The sequence below is a fragment of the Peromyscus californicus genome, unplaced genomic scaffold (assembly GCF_007827085.1).
Source record: "Peromyscus californicus insignis strain IS unplaced genomic scaffold, ASM782708v3 Scaffold_3__1_contigs__length_106647218, whole genome shotgun sequence".
NCBI classification, from domain to species: Eukaryota; Metazoa; Chordata; class Mammalia; order Rodentia; family Cricetidae; genus Peromyscus; species Peromyscus californicus.
In genome coordinates this window covers 21,123,360-21,143,882 of record NW_026294551.1, presented here as the reverse complement: position 1 = coordinate 21,143,882, position 20,523 = coordinate 21,123,360, and the positions used below count along the sequence as shown (strand labels likewise).

The 20,523-nt window shown below is 48.9% G+C and overlaps 1 protein-coding gene, 1 long non-coding RNA gene and 3 other non-coding genes across 5 annotated transcripts; 4 read left to right on the top strand and 1 right to left on the bottom strand.

Moving 5' to 3' along the window:
• Positions 1–426: 426 nt before the first annotated feature.
• On the top strand, positions 427–617 carry LOC128123596 (U2 spliceosomal RNA). Its single transcript, XR_008222766.1, has one exon. It is a non-coding gene; the product is annotated as a U2 spliceosomal RNA (small nuclear RNA).
• Positions 618–3,764: 3,147 nt separating this feature from the next.
• Positions 3,765–3,955, bottom strand: LOC128123593 (U2 spliceosomal RNA). The gene has a single exon (XR_008222763.1). It is a non-coding gene; the product is annotated as a U2 spliceosomal RNA (small nuclear RNA).
• Positions 3,956–9,763: 5,808 nt separating this feature from the next.
• LOC128121541 (uncharacterized) lies at positions 9,764–13,529 on the top strand. The gene is made up of 2 exons (XR_008222213.1): positions 9,764–9,926; positions 13,090–13,529. It is a non-coding gene; the product is annotated as an uncharacterized LOC128121541 (long non-coding RNA).
• LOC128123591 (U2 spliceosomal RNA) lies at positions 9,972–10,162 on the top strand. Its single transcript, XR_008222762.1, has one exon. It is a non-coding gene; the product is annotated as a U2 spliceosomal RNA (small nuclear RNA).
• A 4,418-nt stretch (positions 13,530–17,947) lies between the features above and the next one.
• Arl4d (ADP ribosylation factor like GTPase 4D) lies at positions 17,948–20,099 on the top strand. The gene is made up of 2 exons (XM_052756295.1): positions 17,948–18,081; positions 18,845–20,099. Exon 2 carries the CDS (start codon positions 18,950–18,952, stop codon positions 19,553–19,555), a length of 606 nt encoding a protein of 201 aa, XP_052612255.1. The 5' UTR covers positions 17,948–18,081; positions 18,845–18,949; the 3' UTR covers positions 19,556–20,099.
• The last annotated feature ends 424 nt before the right edge of the window (positions 20,100–20,523 follow it).

Below are 20,523 nucleotides of genomic sequence, written 5' to 3'. Positions count from 1 at the left end.
TCGGTCGCGGATGCCATCTCAGGGCGAGACGAGATTCGGCCCAAGGGACTAGATAGAAGCGGGGTGGGGAACCTCTTGTGGCAGGGACCGTCAACTCTTGTGTCCGAAAGATTAAGAACCGGGCAGAATGGCGGGCGGGGCTCTGTCTGCGCTCCCGCGGCGCTGCGCAGCGCAGCGCAGAGATGGAATGCGCGCTGGGCGGGGCATGTAAATGCGTCTCCCAGGAACTCTGGGAGCGAAACGAGCAACAAAAATATCCTCGGCCCACGCTGGATCTCGCAGGTTTTCCATGGAGCGAAGGTCGTGGTCAGGAAAGAGCAGGAGAGTCGGTGGCGGGCGCGTGGCTGTGGTTGCGTGGGTGTTTGCGACCGTGATGTCAAGGTGTGTGCGCACGTGAGTGTCGCGGGCAGTTGTGCGGGGAGAGTTATCGCTTCTCGGCCTTTTGGCTAAGATCAAGTGTAGTATCTGTTCTTATCAGTTTAATATCTGATACGTCCTCTATCCGAGGACAATATATTAAATGGATTTTTGGAACTAGGAGTTGGAATAGGAGCTTGCTCCGTCCACTCCACGCATCGACCTGGTATTGCAGTACTTCCAGGAACGGTGCACCCCCTCGGGGGACCTCTCACGCTGGTTCAAAAGTGAGACCGACTCATTGCTCAAGTCAGCCCTTTACCTTCCCAAACTCAGTTTCCCTCTCTCTGTACTGAGCCTTAATAGTGTCTTCTGCTTTCAAGTATTGAACTCAGTACAGTCTTAAACCGGCCTGTCACTTGGTAGACTACTTTGAAACCGAAGGCTTGTAGTTTTAACTTTAAGGCCTCCCAAGGTACGTATGCTTCACCGTGTATCTATCTACCTCGATACCTATCTGTCTCGACTTCTTTGTGTGTTTCTAGATGCTGCTAATCCTCTGTCCGTACAGAGAAACCCTGTCTCGAAAAACCAAAAAAAAAAAAAGATTTATTTATTATGTATACAGTGTTCTGTCTGCACATATCCCTGCAGGCCAGAAGAGGGCACCAGATCTCATTACAGATGGTTGTGAGCCACAATGTGGTTGCTGGGACTTGAACTCAGGACCTCTGGAAGAACAGCCAGTGCTCTTAACCGGTGAGCCATCTCTCCAGTCCCAATTCTCTTTTTAAAAAGACTTCTTCTTAGAAAACAAAACAAAAAAACCTGTCTCAGAAACCCACCCCACCTTTTGAGACAGGGTTTCTCTGTGTAGCTTTGTGCCTTTCCTGGAACTCACTTGGTAGCCCAGGCTGGCCTCGAACTCACAGAGATCTGCCTGACTCTGCCTCCCGAGTGCTGGGATTAAAGGCCTTCGCCACCACCGCCCGGCGCCATCTCCCTTTCTTGGTGCAGGCCACCATTTTCCTCCTATTCTAGGTTCCCACACTTCCAGTTTGTCATCCCATCTATGTTACACCATCCACAGTCTTCACCCAACACCCCTTAGGGTCTCAAGTTTTACACAATGCCCTTGGAATATCCTCAGAAACTGAATTATTCATCGTGGCCAATCTGAATGTTACAGCTCGGTAGTTGGCACACCTTAACCTGAGGCCTTGGAAGCAGAGACAGGGATGTTCTGCTGACACACCCACAGATACACACAGCTCTATTTGATAGCCTCTTTGGCAATTCACAATTATTTGTAGTGTAAAGACCAGTGTGTTGATACACATCATACCATGTGCTATAGTTGACCACACATTCAGTACAGTTTATCCAAGCCTGAAAAGCCTCCCCAGGCTGCAGGTTATTTCCCATGACCTACATAACAGCCTTAACCCCAGCCTGGGTGATCATCTCTGTATAATTTTCTTTGAAATCTACTTTACTCCTTTCCTGTATCACAGAAATCACCATTGATCTAGGAATACAGAACATGAAGATCAGATAGAAGAAAAAGACTAGCATTACAAGAAGTAATTATGTGGAGAACATGACATGTGCATGCCATAAAGCATGACCTTGGGACATGTAGGTGTTTCTGCCTTGGCCCTCTAGAGGCATGCTAAGCAGAAGATCCAGAGTTCGGGAACACATGGAGAGTTGATGGTCCACAGTCTTGGGTCCCTCATCTCCAATCTTATATGCCGTCCCCAGCAACCACCCAGGATTTTTTTTTTTTTTTAGATTTAGTTTTACTACTTCAGGTGTTCTGCCTGCATGTACATCTGTGCACCACATTAATGTTTGGCGCCCAAGGAGGTGGTGAGCCACCACGTGGATGCTGGAAATTGAACCTGAGTCCTTTACAACAGAAAAAAATACTCTTAACCACTGAGTCAACTCTATAGCCTTGTGCATTTTTAAAAAATCCTGCCAGGTTGTTGAAAGTGTTTTGAGTTCTGAGTTTTCTGGTCTTTACACTACAAATAATTGTGAATTGCCAAAGAGGCTATCAAATAGAGCTGTGTGTATCTGTGGATGTGTCATCAGAACATCCCTGTCTCTGCTTCCAAGGCCTCAGGTTAAGGTGTGCCAACTACCGAGCTGTAAGTTTTGTTCAGTGTTTTATATGAGACATAGTTTCTCTGTAGCCCTGGCTGCCTCAAACTCATACCCAGCACCCTGTCTCCGCACACCGCTTGTATGGTTCAGAAAATTCAGTTTTGTTTTCTGTGTTGTGTCAAGTAGCTAGTTCTAGTTTCAAGAAATTTTGTAGTGAGAAACAGAAAATAAATGTAGAACCTCAAAGAGCCAATGTGATACAGGAAACAAATACTAAATAACCCAGCGAAAAAAGCCAAAACTCATAGAGGACACATACAAAACCAGAGAGGAAAAAAACCAAAGAGGAAAACTATGGGGGGGAAAAGTTAGTCTTACATTTGAACCTTTGTGTGTGTGTATGTCTTAAACTGTGTATGAAATCATAAAAGACGCTGGAAAGCCAAAGCAACCCTGGTTAAAAAAAAAAAATATTGCTGGGGTTATCACCATACATGATTTCAAGTTACAGGCACAACAATAAAAATAGTACAGACACCTGGGCCAATTGGAATAAACAAAGGAGCAAGACATAAGGCCACATAGCCTTTTGATTTTTGACAAAGGTACCAAGAAATACACATTGGAGGGAAAAAAACATCGTCAACAAATGACTACATGTAAAATAAGGAAAGTAGATCCTGATCTCTTACCCCATACCCCCGCCCCCCCCCAAAAAAAAACCCAAAAAAAACCTTCAAATGACCTCAGCAAAATACCTAAAAAAAAAAAAAGCCATAGGAAGAAGGTAGGGAACATGTTTCAAGAGATACACATCAATAAGAACTTTCTAAACAGACTTCCAATCGTTCATGAAGTAAAATCAATGATTAAAAGAGGATTGCATGGAATTAAAAGATGTCCGTACCAGCAAAGAAAACTGTCAGTTGAGTGAAGGAGGCAAATATGAGAGAAAAACCTTTAGCAGGTCTCTCTATATGGACAGAGGATTAGCAGCATCTAGAAACACACAAAGAAGTCGAGACAGATAGGTATCGAGGTAGATATACCTACCGTGAAGCACACGTACCTTGGGAGGCCTTAAAGTTAAAACTACAAGCCTTCGGTTTCAAAGTAGTCTACCAAGTGACAGGCCAGTTTAAGACTGTACTGAGTTCAATACTTGAAAGCAGAAGAGACTATTAAGGCTCAGTACAGAGAGAGGGAAACTGAGTTTGGGAAGGTAAAGGGCTGACTTGAGCAATGAGTCAAGAGGCGAGTTGGTCTCACTTTTGAACCAGCGTTAGAGACCCCCGAGGGGGTGCACCGTTCCTGGAGGTACTGCAATACCAGGTCGATGCGTGGAGTGGACGGAGCAAGCTCCTATTCCAACTCCTAGTTCCAAAAATCCATTTAATATATTGTCCTCGGATAGAGGACGTATCAGATATTAAACTGATAAGAACAGATACTACACTTGATCTTAGCCAAAAGGCCGAGAAGCGATAACCCTCCCCACACAACCGCCCGCGACACTCACGTGCGCACACACCTTGACATCACGGTCGCAAACACCCACGCAACCACAGCCACGCGCCCGACACCGACTCTCCTGCTCTTTCCTGACCACGACCTTCGCTCCAGGGAAAGCCTGCGAGATCCAGCGTGGGCCGAGGATATTTTTGTTGCTCGTTTCGCTCCCAGAGTTCCTGGGAGACGCATTTGCATGCCCCGCCCAGCGCGCATTCCATCTCTGCGCTGCGCTGCGCAGCGCCGCGGGAGCGCAGACAGAGCCCCGCCCGCCAGTCTGCCCGGTTCTTAATCTTTCGGACACAAGAGTTGACGGTCCCTGCCACAAGAGGTTCCCCACGACGCTTCTATCTAGTCCATTGGGCCGAATCTCGTCTCGCCCTGAGATGGCATCCGCGACCGAGGGGAGGGGGCCGGTGCCCTCCCTGCGCCGGTGTGGCCCCGGGGGAGGGGTGGACGGAGCCTTGGGAGCCGGGCCCTTGGAATGTCAGCTCCTTTGCTGTGACACTGCTCTCTGGGGTTTTTGCCTCCGCCGCCCCCTTCGTTCCTTCCTTCCTTCCCCTGTTCTTCTTGTTTTCACATGGAGTCTCTCGCCTAGAAAGTGCAGACCTGAAATATTCCGTGATCCTCCCGCCTCAGCCAGGCCCACCAGCCGGGTTCCTTTCCTAAAATCCGAGACAGGGTCTTTCTGTGTATCCCTGGCTATCCCAGAGCTGGCCTCAGACTCACAGAGATAGGCCTGGTCCTGCCTCCCTAAAGCTGTGAGCTACCTACCACACCCGGCACGTTTTTGTTTTTGTTTTTTAAACAGTCTAAAACTCATTTTGGATTGAGCCTTATGGGCCAGACCTGTATCCAACTCCACAGGCTGGTCCATAGGAAGAGCCAGTGTTCCAGGCTGGACCGGGCTGCATAGGGAAAGGCTATGAGCAAGTGAAACTAAAGGAACTCTTTTGGGCAGGAATGCCTTTAGGACCAGATCGATGCCTGGAGTCTCTTCCCACTCTGGCACTTTATAAAGGATGAGGAGGAGAGCATCAGAATTATTGTGTATTGTAAGTGTAATTCTAGTACTTGGCAGACTGAGGCAGTGAGATACTTGAAGGAAGAGAAGAAAAAAACGAGTGTGTGTGTGTGTGTGTGTGTGTGTGTGTGTGTGTAGTTCAGTTGGTAGAGTGGTTGGTTGCCCTGCATGCACAGAGACCTGGATTTGATCTCCCCAGCAACACACAAAATTCAGCCTCCTGTCGCATGTCTGAACTTGAAGTACTCTGGGGTATAAGTAGGAGAAATGCCAAGGTCATTTTTAGCTACATAATGAGTTCGAGGTCCACCTGGCGTTCACAAGCAAACAAAAAAGAGGAGGAGGCAGGGCTGTAGATCAGTGGTAGAGTGCTCCAGCAAGGAAAAGATCCCGGGTTCAACAGTCAGTCAACAAAGCAAAAAGTGTATGTTCGGCAGACTCCGTCAGCTGCTCAGGTTTTCTTCAGTGTGACAAGGGTCGTCGAGGAAGAGGAAACTTCAATTGAGAAAAATGCCTCCATCAGACTGTCCTGTAGGCAAGTCTACAGGACATTTTCTTGGTTAATGATTGATGTGGGAGGGCCCAACCCACTGGAGATGCTGCCACCCCTAGGCAGGTGGTTCAGGGTGGTACAAGAAACACATCCACCTATCCTTGCCATAGCTGGCCCCTGACATGTCCTCCTAGAAGCCCTATTCAATCCTCCCCGCTGTCTAGGATTCTAATATGGAAGGAGAGAGTGTGGTTAGTCGAAAAATGTACAAGGCTTACCCTGAGGATCCTTTTTGACCATCCATTGAAGCCAAAGTAGTTCTTGGCATCGTGAGCTGTTTAGGGCAAAGGCCTGATGTCGTAGGGCCTTGTGTCTAGTGCCGAGACGAACCTGCAGTCAGGAGAGACCCACAAATGTCACAGCCGGCCAGGTTCTACTCTGGAGACGCGAGGTCAATCAATTCCAAGTCCGTAAGGGACAGTGAAGATCAGGGGTCAGAAGGAGGTCCCAAGTCCCGCATCAGAGTGAGCCCCACACACAATGCTGTCCATCTAAGCCTCAGTGCTGTCCGCCATCATTGTTAGGATCCCTGGTTAAGTGGCAGGTTGCCCTGGGGGCCAGAGATGGAGCTCGGTTGGTGGAGTGTCAGCCTAGCATGCAGGAAGCCCAGGGTTCAAGCCTGAGCAGCATCACAAAAACCAGGTGTGATAGCATTCCAAAGAGAGAGAGGGCTGGGTGGTGGTGGCGCATGCTTTTAGTCCCAGCACTCGAGAGGCAGAGCCAGACGGATCTCTGTGAGTTCGAAGCCAGCCTGGTCTACAGAGCGAGTTCCAGGAAAGACACTAAAACTACACAGAGAAACCCTGTCTCGGAAAAAAAAAAAAAAAAAAAGAGAGAGAGAGAGGGAGAGGAAGGAAAGAAAGCAGCAAAAAACTGTGGAAACGGGTTGAGTGAGCAAATAAAAGAGATTGTCTCCCCATCTAGTGGCTCCTGTTTGAGAATCTGACACAGCAGGGGAGGTGAACCATCCACCCACCCCCCTCCAAGTTAAGAACCCCTGTTACAAAGTAACATAGAGGCTGGTGGCCAGTTAACAAGCTTTTTCCGCACTTCAAATACCAAGTCTTGAGTTTACATACTTTACACATTACTGTGGATTCCTTATGGAAAGGGGCCTTAGAGTTGGCACAGAACACGCTTGGACACCGATTCTTAACATACAGGAGATTTATGCCCCGCGAGGGGCAAGCTGGGATGGTGCAGGAGGGGTGTGGAGGCTGCAGCGCCAGCAGCAGCGAGCGAGCAAGGTGTCTTTTGTTGTTTTGCTTGTTTTGTTGGTTTTGAGGAGTTGGTTTTTAAGGAGAGAAGAGGGAGGTCTGTGCTAGGGGAATCGTTAAGTCCTAGGCTAAGTCCTGGTTCTACAGCCCTCTATTAGCCAGTGTAGCCAAATAATGAACGTTGACTGCTGGACCTTGGTGATCAGTGTCAGGAATGAGTCAGTGGCCAAGTGAGGGAATGGACCTGGGGGGGGGGGGCTATCCTTAGGAATGTGATGTCACGGTTTAGCAAGGGGGAAGGAAGGAGCGCGACTTGCTGGCGCCATGTTTACAACGTTCGGGCCTCTTAGCGAGCCCTTCACCTTAATTACTCATTCCTTCCCAGAAGTCTCCCCTCATCATTAGAAAGTGGTGTTTGTTGGGGATCTCCAGCTCAGGGGCCCATTACACACACACACACACACACACACACACACACACACACACACACACACACACACACACACACGGCTCCTCCCCAGAGCAGCCCTCTCCAGACCCTGCCCAAAGAAAGCCTGACAAACAGCAGCTCCTCCCCCGGAGGGTATTTAAGGGCCCCCCTCAGGAGCAGCCTTGTGGGTTCCCCTCTTTCCCCGAGCCCACCCCGGAATGCTTTGCTGGGATTAAAACCCGGAATTTAATTTGGCCTGATCTGATTTACTGCTTCGACAGAGAAACCCAGTATTGGCATACGGAAACCTTTCATTGTTATTCATAAAACTTGAATAATACAAATAAACTCAACATATTGTTAGTTACTTATGCATCTGTTTATATGTTCTCCTAAGTATCCAAGTGGCCAACACCTTCATTTTCTGATTCCAAGAACCAAGTGTAGTTCATAGCATCTAATAGAGGATCGAGGGAGGAAGTAAATAAAACTTGCAAGGCTCAGGAAGTTTCTGAAACCTAGCCGCCCCACCTATCCCACGTAAATAAGCAGTAACAATTGTGGCCAGAGAAGACTCTTCAGGTAGCCCAGAAGATACTCAATGGGTAATGTGTTGGGTTTTTTTGTTTGTTTATGTGGGTTGGTTTGGTTTTTTTCAAGACAGGGTTTTTCCATGTAGCCCTCTGTAGACCAGGCTTATAGCCATCTCTTTTACTGTTCATTATATTATAAAATCAGGGACAAATATTAAAGATTAAAAACCTGAGATAAAGCTGGGTGGTGGTGGCACAGGCCTTTAATCCAGCACTCGGGAGGCAGAGGCAGGAGGATCTCTGAGTTTGAGGTCAGCCTGGTCTACAGAGCGAGATCCAGGACAGTCCCCAAAGCTACACAGAGAAAATATATCAAAATATATCAAAAATATCAAAAATAACAACAAAACCCCAAGCCCCTGAGATAATCGCAAGCGACCTCGACACACACAGCCACCAGGCACGTCCTGGCAAAAAGCCAGGGCAACCCCTTGGCCCCGCCTCATCCTCTTCCAGGCGCCTCTTTCTCACATCCCCAGTCAGCCAGGGAACTCCATGATCCATTCCGGCCTGCTGAATGTGAACCCCGCCTCTCGTGCCAAACACTCTATTCCATTGGACATCGGACCACAACATAGACAAAATTCCTGTAACATAGGTTGGCCTTGAACTCACAGAGATCCGCCTGCCTCTGCCTCCTGAGTTCGCGTGCCACCACCGCTGGCTTATGTTTTTGTGCTTGAGAGAACTGCAAAGCAAAGTTGAACCTCCAAATATTAAGGTCTGTTATTATCATGTCTTGGTCTGATACATTTATTTACTTATTTATATATTTATTTTTGATGTTTCAAGACAGGGTTTTTCTGTGTAGCCCTTGTTGTCCTGGAACTCACAAAACAAAAAAATTATTAATGGTCAGACTGGTAAATCTCTGAATGACCCCAGACCCATAACAGATACCAGCTTTCATGAGTCTTTTAGCAGGGTGGGCTGCTAAAGCAGCTGCCTGTGACTTTTCTGTGTTCCCACAAGTCACCCATTTCCTTGGATCTATAAGTAACCACACATACACAGTTCTCCAGCAGAGTGGTGGAATCTTTTCTCTTGTCAGCTAGCAATGCCTTTTCAGGGTGTGACCCTCTCCCTAGAAAATGTCACACACCACTCTACACTGTGGTTCATCTCTGGCTCGAGCTCTCTCTTTAAAAGATTGATTGATTATGTATACAGTGTTCTGCCTGCGCACTAGAAGAGGGCGCCAGATCTCATCACAGATGGTTGCGAGCCACCATGTGGTTGCTGGGTATTGAACTCAGGACCTCTGGAGAGCAGCCAGTGAGTGCTCCTAACCTCTGAGCCATCACTCCAGCCCTATCTCCGGCTTCTTAGCCCCCTTCTCCCTGCAGCCCACTGTGCTGATTTTTGGTGCCGCTCCTTGAGTATGTCAACTGCGGGTTCCTGCTTTTTCAGGCTCCTTCTCGGATTCGACAAGGAAACAGTATTTCGAAGCTGCATGTAATGGCTTTCACCTGTAATCATAGCACTGAGACGGCTGAGACAGGAAGGTTGCAATAAGTTCCAGTCTAGCCTGGGCTGCAGTATGAGACACAGTTTCAAAACAACAAAAAAGAAATGTGTAATAACAAACAGATAAATTGGAATTCTAAGGGTCTCTTTCCCTAAGGGTCCGTGCACCCCTTGACCTGGTCAGAGTTTGCATAACTAGGGGACCGTCTTGTGACCACTGGCCCTCCCCAACTGATTGTTGAATGCATCTCTTCATAAAGAAAGAGCCTAGGCCCAGGTATAAAGGTAGAGAAAGGGAAAAATGTAAGGAAAGTGGAAGAGAGTGATGATCTCCTGTGATCCTCAATCCTGTATCTGAAGCATTGTGAAGAACCTGGCAGAGCTTATGGGTCAGACACAGCGAACTGGCTGAAGGAGCCATCCTTCTTGCTTCCGGTTATGAGCTATTCAAGGCGCTGCTGCGCGCTGGGCGGGGCATGCAAATGAGGAGGTGGCCGCGTCTCCCAGGAACTCTGGGAGCGAAACGAGCAACAAAAATATCCTCGGCCCACGCTGGATCTCGCAGGCTTTCCCTGGAGCGAAGGTCGTGGTCAGGAAAGAGCAGGAGAGTCGGTGTCGGGCGCGTGGCTGTGGTTGCGTGGGTGTTTGCGACCGTGATGTCAAGGTGTGTGCGCACGTGAGTGTCGCGGGCGGTTGTGTGGGGAGGGTTATCGCTTCTCGGCCTTTTGGCTAAGATCAAGTGTAGTATCTGTTCTTATCAGTTTAATATCTGATACGTCCTCTATCCGAGGACAATATATTAAATGGATTTTTGGAACTAGGAGTTGGAATAGGAGCTTGCTCCGTCCACTCCACGCATCGACCTGGTATTGCAGTACCTCCAGGAACGGTGCACCCCCTCGGGGGGGTCTCTAACGCTGGTTTCAAAGTAAGATTTAACTGGTCTTTTGTTTTGGAGTTTAGTTTCCATTTACTCAGCAGTGCTTTTAACTTCTAAACGTAGCGTCTGTTTTCTGTAGTGTTTGGAGTACGCCTTCTCCGTATTTGGCTTTTGGTGTTTAGTAGTTTTATCGTTATAATTTTACTTTTTATTTTTTTGTATTTCCGGACAAGGTTTCTTTGTGTAGCCTTTCCTGCATCTCGCTCCGTAGCCCAGGCTGCCCTAGAATTCGCTGCGGTCCGCTGTCCTCTGCCTCCCGAGTGCTGGGATTAAAGGCCTGCACCACCACCGCCCGGCATAGTTTTATTTTTCAAGACTGTTTTTCTGTTGGTCTGCGACACTTGCACACCTGCTGGATGATCTGCTTGTGAGCATTTTTTCCTCTCTGTACTGGGGACCTCAGTTGTCTTGTTTTCATAACAATTTTAAACTGGCCTGCAACTTTGATAGGCTGCTTTGTAATTTCAGGGTTGTAACTTTTTTACAAGCTGGTTCAAAAATCACGGTTGAGGGCTGTAGAGATGTGCCTCAGTGGTTAAAACCACTGGTTGTTCTAGAGGTCCTAAATCCAATTTCCCAGCACCCACGTGGTGGCTCACAGCCATCTATAATGAAATCCGGTGCCCTTTTCTGTGATGGAGAAATACATGCAAGTAGAGCATTCATATTCTTAAAATACATAAACATTTTAAAAAGTCAGACTTGTCTTTTTCTTACTTGTTCTTTTGTTATTTTTGTCATAGAGTTGGTAATGACCCATCTCATCTCCACATTTCCTGTGGTTTTCTTTAGATTGTACTCTGTGCTGTAGGGTCCGAGTTGCATTTCTGGAGCACCTACCCACCATTTGTAGTACTGACATAGGATAACCGCTTCTTGGTTTTAGTTGTGGGAGTTCTGATTACACAGACAAGCAATAACTAGACAGGTACCCAGGAAATGATTTAAATCCGTCTGTTCAACCAGGCAATGGTGGCACACGCGGAGGAATCCTGTCTTGAAAAAACAAACCAACAAACCCACCACAATATAGAAATTAGAATTTATGCTCAGATGTTAGTTTAAATTTCATTTTCTCTTGTTTTTTCAAGATAGGGTTTCCTCTCTAGCAACCCTGCTGCTTCTGCCTCTTGAGTGCTGGGATTAAAGGCATGCACCACTGTGCTTGACTCTGTCAATTTAAATTTCCTTTTCCTCACAAAAAAAGAAGAAACATGAAGCGAGCATATTTCTACATTTTCCAGCCCTAACTTGAAGCCCTACAAATACTGTCAAAAAGAAAATTTAGGAATCAAAGGGAGCCAAATCATGTTCACTTCGTAGAAAAATTAAATAGTGACAGATTTCTCCACCAGGAGGCAGCATCTGCTAATTTCCAGCCCTAGGCTCTAGTATAAAGTTTAATGGTTTGGGGATGATGGTTCCCGTTTGGGAAAAACAGCCTTTTCAATACATACCTTGCTCCAGCACCCATTATGAGAGACAAGTTGGGTGTTTTTGTGTATGATTGTTCTTTCTCCTTCTCTCAAGTTCTGTCTCTCTGAAACAGGGTCTTACTGTGTGTCCCAGGCTGAGTCCTAGGATGAGGCTGGTCTGAAAATCAAGACAATCTTCTTTGGGCTGCCCAAGTGTTGGTCTTAAAGGCATGGGTGTGTTGGTCTTAAAGGCATGGGCAGCCCCACACGGATGTTTCTCCATTTTGTGTATCAAATTAAAGAACTGGGATTTGAAGTGGTGGTGGAGTTGGTGGTGGAGGCGGATGGGAAGAGTCTTGGTGAGTCCCTAGCGGATAGCTGCTCCTCACTCACTCTCTGCAGCTCCTCCAGACCCCTCTCTTCATCTGCTCATTCAAACATGTTCTTGGTTAAGATGCTGTGGGGGCAGCAGTGGTGCCACACTCTGCAAGCTCATATTCGGGGGCAGAGGCAGGAGGGCCTCAAGTCAGCTGGGCGCAGAGTGAGACCCTGTCTCAAAAAACACGCCTCAGCTGAGATGTGTTCAGTCACTTCCAGGGTGACCTCCACCGGTCCTCTCGAGCTCCCTTACTCCAGAGCAAGGCCTACTGTGAGGAAGAGAGCCTGTAATCACCGAAATCTCTCATTACATACTGGGTGTGTGTGTGTGTGTGTGTGTGTGTGTGTGTGTGTGTGTGTGTGTGTGACAGTTCCAGGGAGAAGTTGCTTCTTCAATCCTGTGTATTAGCGAGGGACTGGATGCATACTTACTCTGAAGTCCAAGGTTTTAGCGTGTCAGGGTTGGGGATATTAAGGATGTATAAGGTTTTATCCCATTACCGACCTCTATTTTTCTCCCCCCAAAATCCATATATGGTAATAGAGGGCTGGCTTAACAGTTAGGAGCACTGGCTGCCCTTCAAGAGGATTCAGGTTTGATTCCCAGCAACCCCATGGTGGCTCACAACCTTCCGCAACTCCAATTCCAGGACTCAGTTACTGTCTTCTGGCCTCTGTGGGCAACCAGGAACACACATGGTGCACACACATACATGCAGATGAAACACTCATACACATACAATAAAAACAAATCTTAAAAAGTCTACCTGTATGAAATTGTCAAAGAATAAGAGATTAAAAAAATCTCTCCCAGTATTTTATTTATTTATTTATTAGAAAGATCTGTTTATTTTATGCATTTGAGTGTTTTGTCTGAAGGTATGTCTGTGCATCTTGGGTGTGCCTGGTGCCCAAGGAGATTCAGAAGAGGGCATCAGATTCTCTGGAACTGGAGTTACGGATGGCTGGGAGCCACCATGTGCGTGCTGGGAACTGAGCATGGTCCTTTGTAAGAACATCAGGTGCTCTTTACCAGTGAGCCAGCTCTCCAGCCCTGCTTACTTTCTTTCTTTCTTTTTTTTTCAAATTGGCAGAATGTTGTTTCCTGTGGAAATCTACACGTCTACAGCATATGATCCTAGCAGAAGATGTCAAAGCCATGCTCACTGAACTTCGCAAAGAGATCAACCTACTCTTGTTAACAAAGGGACACTGAGGGAGAAGGTAGAGGCTTGTGCCTGCCAGTCATTTGACTTGGATGCTGTTGTCGGAGGAGAGCAGAAAGAGGAGAAACCAGCACCTTCGGAGGAGAGCAGAAAGAGGAGAAACCAGCACCTTCCATATTTTATCACTGCTGAGATCTCCTTGGAGTGCAGCTGGGAGACTGTGATGGTTGGTGACACACTAGAAACCGAAATACAAGGAGGCTGCGATGCAGGACTGAACGCCGCCTGACGTCATCCCCATGCCTCACTATATGGTTTCCTCTGTGCTGGAATTACCTGCTCTCTTACAAAGCATAGATTCCAACCTGCTTACTTTCTTTTGTATTTTATTTATCTGTGTGGATTGATGTGTGAGTGTGTGTTGAGCAGTGTGCCTGTGGAGGCCAGAAGTGTGAGTGTGTGTTGAGCAGTGTGCCTGTGGAGGCCAGAAGTGTGAGTGTGTGTTCAGTGGTATGCCTGTGGAGGCCAGAAGTGTGAGTGTGTGTTCAGCAGTGTGCCTGTGGAGGCCAGAAGTATGAGTGTGTGTTCAGCAGTGTGCCTGTGGAGGCCAGAAGTGTGAGTGTGTGTTCAGCAGTGTGCCTGTGGAGGCCAGACGACAACGGTGTGGAGTCTGTTCTCTCCTTCCTTTATGTGTGTTCTAGGGATTGAACTCAGGTTGTCAGGCCTGTGGGGCCAGGGCCTTTGCTGGCTAAGCCATGTTGCTGACTCCTTCCCAATATTTTAGGCAGGATCTCATGTAGCCCAGGCAGGCCTCAACCCTAGTTTGTAGCTAAAGAGAACTTTGAACTTCTGATCCTTTGAAATGCAGAGTTTCAAGTCCAGTCTTGGTCAGCCATTACGAGCAGAAACCCTGAGGGCTCAAGGACCCCAGCCTGGTAACCTCATACACTAAGGGTAAGGCTCGGTCATAGGGACTCTCCTCGGTGTATTTAATCATTCCATCTTGCAGAATTTCTGGCTTGGAGGATGCCCCACACAGTGTGTGTCAATGTAGCAGCAGATAAGAAGAGCAAGCGTCCGTCCTCCAGGGTTCAAAGTGCTGACCAAACAGCTGGACTCTGATCCAGGTGGGAAGCCCAAAAAGGAAGCAGTAACTCCCAGCTCATCTGTCCTACTGCCCGGGACACCTCTCTAACTCCAGTCACTTAAATATTGTTTCAAAAGCCCCTCCTTTAGAAGGTCCCACTGAGCAATACCATCACCCTCAAACAAAAACAAACAACCCATCAAAAATGGAAAAAACTCCTTCCTGTCTCCCTCCCAGGCCTCACCTCCTCCTTCCCATTTGTCCGTCCACACCTTCCCTGCAAACAGGAAAGATAAAGGGTGAAGTGGGGAGTCAGTTTCATTTTCCTTATCGAATCTGTGACTGTTCCCATCTTGGGTGTGAATCCCATGGCGGAGAGGTGTTAAAAAGATGTCCGACAACTTGTGTATTTTCAGTTTCACAGTCATTAAGGCCTTTGTTCAAAGCTACAATTGTTTGTACAATTCCTGGGGAGGTGAGTGACCTTGGATAAGTCATGTAGCCCTTTTATGCTTCAGGGTTTTTTTTATAGACAAAACATACCCCAATCCTGGTGTGTGTGTGTGTGTGTGTGTGTGTGTGTGTGTGTGTGTGTGTGTGTGTATTTATGCTGGTAATTAAATTTAAAGTCTCAGGTACTTGACAATATCTCACTGCCTAACTCCACTGTCTCTCCGGCTTTAAAGTCTCCCTCCTCTCTCCCTCCTCTCTCTCCTCTCTCCCTCTTCCCTTCCCTCTCATTATGTTATTAGTGTGTTGTCTGTCTGCTTTTGAGACAGGGTCTTCTGTAGCCCAGGGTGATCTCAGATTTGCTGTGTAGCAGAGGATGGCCTTAAGCAATGGATCCTCCTGCCTCCGTCTCTCAAGTGCAGAGATTAGAGGTGTGGATCACCGTACCCGACTTTCTATTTTTATGTTTTGAAAGAAACTTGGCTCTGTAGCACTGGCTGTCCTGAAAGTCGGCAGGTGGACTAGGCTGGTCTGGAACTTGTTGCCCCCCAGTACTGGGATCACAGGGCTGTACCCCTGTGCCTGATTCAACTATGACTTTTCAAAAAGAAAATCGCGTTAAGCTCTTAGACATGCAGTGCCCCTGTGTAGGGTGGCGCTCCCTGTGCCCTCGGCCTATCCCGTGGTTCTCCTCTCCCAGCTTCAACATGCTCATCTCTGCCTCTGGGCCTCAGCTACTGCTGCAGTCTGTCCCATCATCCCCATTTGGGGGAGGTAAAAAAGTTATTTTCTGAGGTTTTGGTCCTAGACTAATTTCTGAAGATCTCTAGGGGTTTGGAGGCTCCCTGAACTGCCAGGCAAGCCAGGTGGCTAGTTTTGTGGTAGGGAGGGGACAGAGAGGTGGCAAGCTTGGCATGCTGTTGTTAAACATGTGGAAGCTTTTTATCAGCACTTGCTGGAGGTGGCCGGGCAGGAAAGGGCTGGACCCTTGAGTCCGGCACTAACCCCCCTCCCCCGCTTTCCAATCCTCTTTACACTTCAGCTTTTAAGAAGGGTAATCCTGTTCTCCTTTTGGTCACGTTGCCCTTTGTGACATCTCCTCCCCTTCAGGGCAACCAGAACTTGCAGCTGCTAAGGATGATGCCCCCACCCAAGTCCTGCATCTCTAGAAACCTTTCCAGAAGCTTCTAGCTGACAAGGTCTTTACCTCCTCTGTAATCCCACAGGTCCCTGTTTGATGATCTGTAAAAACTCAATATGTGTGTTTTCCTGAACTGCCACTGCCTGTCACTCACTATGGAGTAGGACTTCGAGGCATCTGTAGTCCTAGAACCCTAGCTCATGCAGAGGCTCAGTGTGATGTCAACCAGAGCTTTATTTTTTTCTTTACTAACTTACCGACATACTGGGGATAGAATCCCGAGTCTGTGCAGGTCAGGCAAATGCTCTGCCACTGCACCAGTTGCCTGGTTCATCTGTATTTTTGAAATAGGTTCATGTTAATGTGCCCAGGCTGGGCTTGAACTCACTATACAGCTGGAGAAGTTCTGAATGTACCATCCTCCTGCCTCAGTCTCCAGAGTACCTGGGATATGGTGGTTATGCCCAGATGAACTTTGTCCTTTTTTTTTGGCTTTTTGAGACAAGGTTTTTCTGTGTAGCCTTGGCTGTCCTGGAACTCTGTAGACCATGCAGGCTTTGAACAAAGAGATTCCCCTGCCTCTGTATGGAGTGCTGGGACTAGGTGTGTGCCACTATACCCAGCCTTTAAAAGTCTGTTTTAACAAGCTAGGCCCTTGGAGTTCTGCTGTTGGTCTGGGAAGCTTTGATGGGGGAATCTCCACTAGGGCTGCCTAGCCCCATAGTTTGCTGATGAGATGTCTAGACAGGTGCTGGGTGTCCATCACTGAATTCAGACAGATTTTGCTCAGCCATGTACTACCTACATGTGACTGTAGACAAGTCCTTTAACCCTTTGGAGCTTTCTGTACCTGTAAGATGCATACAACAGTCCCTCACCAGCTATTGTGAGAATCAGTAGAGGTAAGGGGGCCAGTAATCCCAGCACTCAGGAGGCTGAGGCACAGAGATTGCCAGTGGGCCCAGGCCAGCCTGGACTACACGGTGAGATACCATCTCAAAACAAAACAAAAAAAACCCAACCCAAACCCCAAAACACACACAACAGAGCAGTTGGGTATGATGCCCGATGCCTTTCAGCATTCCAAGGCAGAGGCAGGTAGATCTTTGAGTTTGAGGCCAGCCTGGTCTACATAGTAAGTTCAAGGATATCTAGGGATATATAGAAAGATCCTATCTGAAAACAAAACCAAACCCAACCAAACAACCCCCCCCCCCAAATGGTTGAAGTGGTGGCCCAGTGGTTAAGGGCACTTACTATTCTTCCAGAGGACCCAGGTTCAGTTCCCAGCACCCATGTCAGGCACTCACCACTGTCTATAGTTCTCGTTCCTGGGGATCCAACACCTTCTGAACACACGTGGCATATATCGACACACACATAAACACATAAACAACAATAAAAATATCAGGTAGAGCAGGGCAGTGATTGCGAACACCTTTAATCCCAGCACTTGGGAGGCAGAGGCAGGCAGATATCTGTGAGTTCGAGGACAGCCTAGTCTACAGCGCCAAGTACCAGAACAGCCAGGGCTACATAGAGAAACCCTGTCTCCAAAAACCAAAACCAAGAAAAAAAAAAAAAAAGTACTTGGGAGGTAGAAGTAGGAGGCTCAGGAGTTCAAGGTCTTCCTTGCTACAAAATAAGTTCAGAGCCAATGGGCTACGTGAGACCCTGCCTCTGTAACGGGCGTAGTACTATGAATCAGCTGTGTGCGGGTTCCAGGGAAACACTGTGTTGAAAACTGGACGCAGAATGCTAGAAGACGACTGAATGAGGAAAGATTCCAAACTTGTCAGCATCTCTCGGAGCAGACCCTTAGGTAGAAGGAGAAGACTGGTGGGGTCAGCAGCTCTGTCTGCGGGAAAGGGTGGTGTCAGTGGTAAGACGTTCCTCTCCCTGCTCTCGTCAGACGCGGCCACGCCTGTTCCTTCGGTCCTTCCCACCTATCAGCCCTGATGAATTCCAGGCTCTCTTCCAAATACTGGAATAAGGTAGAAAAAGATTAAATAAAGCGGTTCCGGGAGAGAGCGAGCGTCCCTCCCCAGGATGGGGCTGCAGAGCCAGGCTCGCTCCGTGCCAGGCTCCGCCTGGGGGACGCTGATTGGTCCGCGTCGTGTGACGTCACGAGAGGGTTTTTAATGCTCAACCTGACCGGCGGCGCCGCCAGGTCCGCTGTGGATGGAACGTGGCGTGCGGGGCTCCGGTCGGCGTCGCTGGCGGGGAGTGCGGCGGACTGAAGGTAAACGGGGGTGTCCGGGCGGTGCAGGGCCTCCGGCTTCCGGGGTTTGGGGGAGCCGGTGGCGGCAACGGGAGGAAGGCAGGCAGGACAGTCGCAGGACCGTGGGGATGGCGCTCACAGCCCCCGAGGGCGTGTCGGCGGTGTGGGTTTGCGGAGGGCGTGTAGGAGCCGGACAGGATCGGGGCTCGCTCTTCGGGCACACTGCCCGACCGCCTCCCTCCTGCGAGGATTCTCCGCCCGGGAACGGAGGTCATAGCGTCTGCTTCCACTCCTCAAGCTGGGAGAGGCGCGGCAAAACGACCTTCCGCGGCATCTAGCCCGCAGGATCCCGCACCTTCGAGGATCATAGCCCCCGAGGGGTTCTCTGGCCTGGGGCCTCTCCTAGGGCCCCTTGGGCAGGAGGACGCCTGCGTTACACCTGTAGCTCCCCCTTTTTTTTTTTTTTGGTTAAAAGGGGAAGAAGGAAGACACGTGAGATGGTTCAGCGGTTAGAAGCGCCTGCCCTAAAGCCAGAGGACCCCATTAGATCCCTGAGACCCACATACTCACTTGTCCTGACTCCCACACCCAAGCTGTGTGTGGCTTACACATGCACAAAATCATTTTTTTAATGTGGAAAAAGAGGCACCTAACAGCCTTTTTTAATAAAAGGGATTTTTAGAAGGGTGGGATGTTGATTTAGGAAAGGATCCAGAAGCGGCAAATTGATGTTTATTCTAAACGGTTCTTTTTTTTTTTCCTCTCTTGACTTTTCCTTGTTTAGATAACCCAGTTTGTGCTACCTGCCGTTTCAAGGCCTCCTCCTCCTCCTGGCCTCTGCTGGAGCCCCAGACCTGCTCCTTAGGTCCGCCCTGCACCCTAGCTCGCCATGGGGAACCACTTGACTGACATAGCACCCACAGCCTCATCCTTTTTACCCCACTTCCAGGCCCTACATGTTGTGGTCATTGGGTTGGACTCAGCTGGGAAAACTTCCCTTCTTTACCGCCTCAAGTTCAAGGAGTTTGTCCAGAGTGTCCCCACCAAGGGCTTCAACACTGAGAAGATCCGAGTGCCCTTGGGGGGGTCCCGTGGAATCACTTTTCAGGTGTGGGATGTTGGGGGTCAGGAGAAGCTGCGGCCGCTGTGGCGCTCCTACACCCGCCGGACAGATGGACTGGTGTTTGTGGTGGACTCTGCCGAGACCGAAAGGTTAGAGGAGGCCAAGGTGGAGCTACACCGGATCAGCAAGGCCTCAGACAACCAGGGGGTGCCAGTGCTGGTGCTGGCCAACAAGCAGGACCAGCCGGGGGCGCTGAGTGCGGCGGAGGTGGAGAAGAGGCTGGCAGTCCGAGAACTGGCAGCCGCCACGCTCACCCATGTGCAGGGCTGCAGTGCTGTGGACGGGCTGGGCCTGCAGCCAGGACTGGAGCGGCTGTATGAGATGATTCTGAAGAGGAAGAAAGCGCCTCGGGCAAGCAAGAAGAGACGGTGACCCGAGACTGCCCCTACCCTACCTACTAGGGGTCAGTACAGATGATAGGCAGGGCCTGTGACCTCTCAGCCAGCCTGGGTGCTGGACCTGTCCACCGCAAAGGACTGAAGGAGCATGGGGAGGGGGTCCTGATTCGGTGCCACGTGGGGGAGGGGAGATGGAGTGTCTTCTCTGCTCCTCACCTCTAGAGGGTAGAGGCTGCAAGAGCGGAGACATCAATGTAAATGCTGACGCTACCTCGACCCTGGTTCTCCGTTTCCTTCCCTAGCGTTTTATTTGGATGTGTATTTTTATTTTTTGCAGGGGGAGGGTGCACAGAGTTGCCCAGAGAATGCATTTGGGGTGAATGGAGAACACCTCCTCTCGCCCCACGGTTGGGGGAGGGGTCTCCGCAGCTGCTCTTCTAGTCACAATCTGTGAAAGTGCCAAGAACCGCCCCCCCAGTTTGTAGATCCCCATCCCTTTTTATAAGCTTGTGTGTCCTCTCTATTACTGTTTTTTAGCATTTGCCTATAAGTTATTAAAGTTGGATGATTCTAGCCCATGTTTTGATCTGGCAATTTCTTCTCACTTACATAGCCCTATGGAGAGTTCGGGATGTGCATGGAGCGAAGGGGGAGGGGGACTGCTTCTCCTGAACTGACAAACACTGACAAATTAGACTGTGTACTTATGGGGTGGCCAGTACAAATTCTGCAGGTAATTGAAAACCCCTAAGGCTGTTGCTGCCTAATCTAGTTTTAGGGGTCACGGCTCCTTTCTGACTTCTCACCTCCTCTGGTCCTTGCTTTTGAGACCAGCTACTCCTGTGGTCTACCTGTGGAAAGTCTGTCTGCTCTTAGGTCTATCAGTACCCAAGCCCTTGAGGTATTCTGACTATCGCTGCTGCCCTAGAACTCATGTTGGTCTGATTTCTATCCCCCCCCTCCACCCCCACTCCCTTGGAGGATGTGGCAGGAATGGAAAGT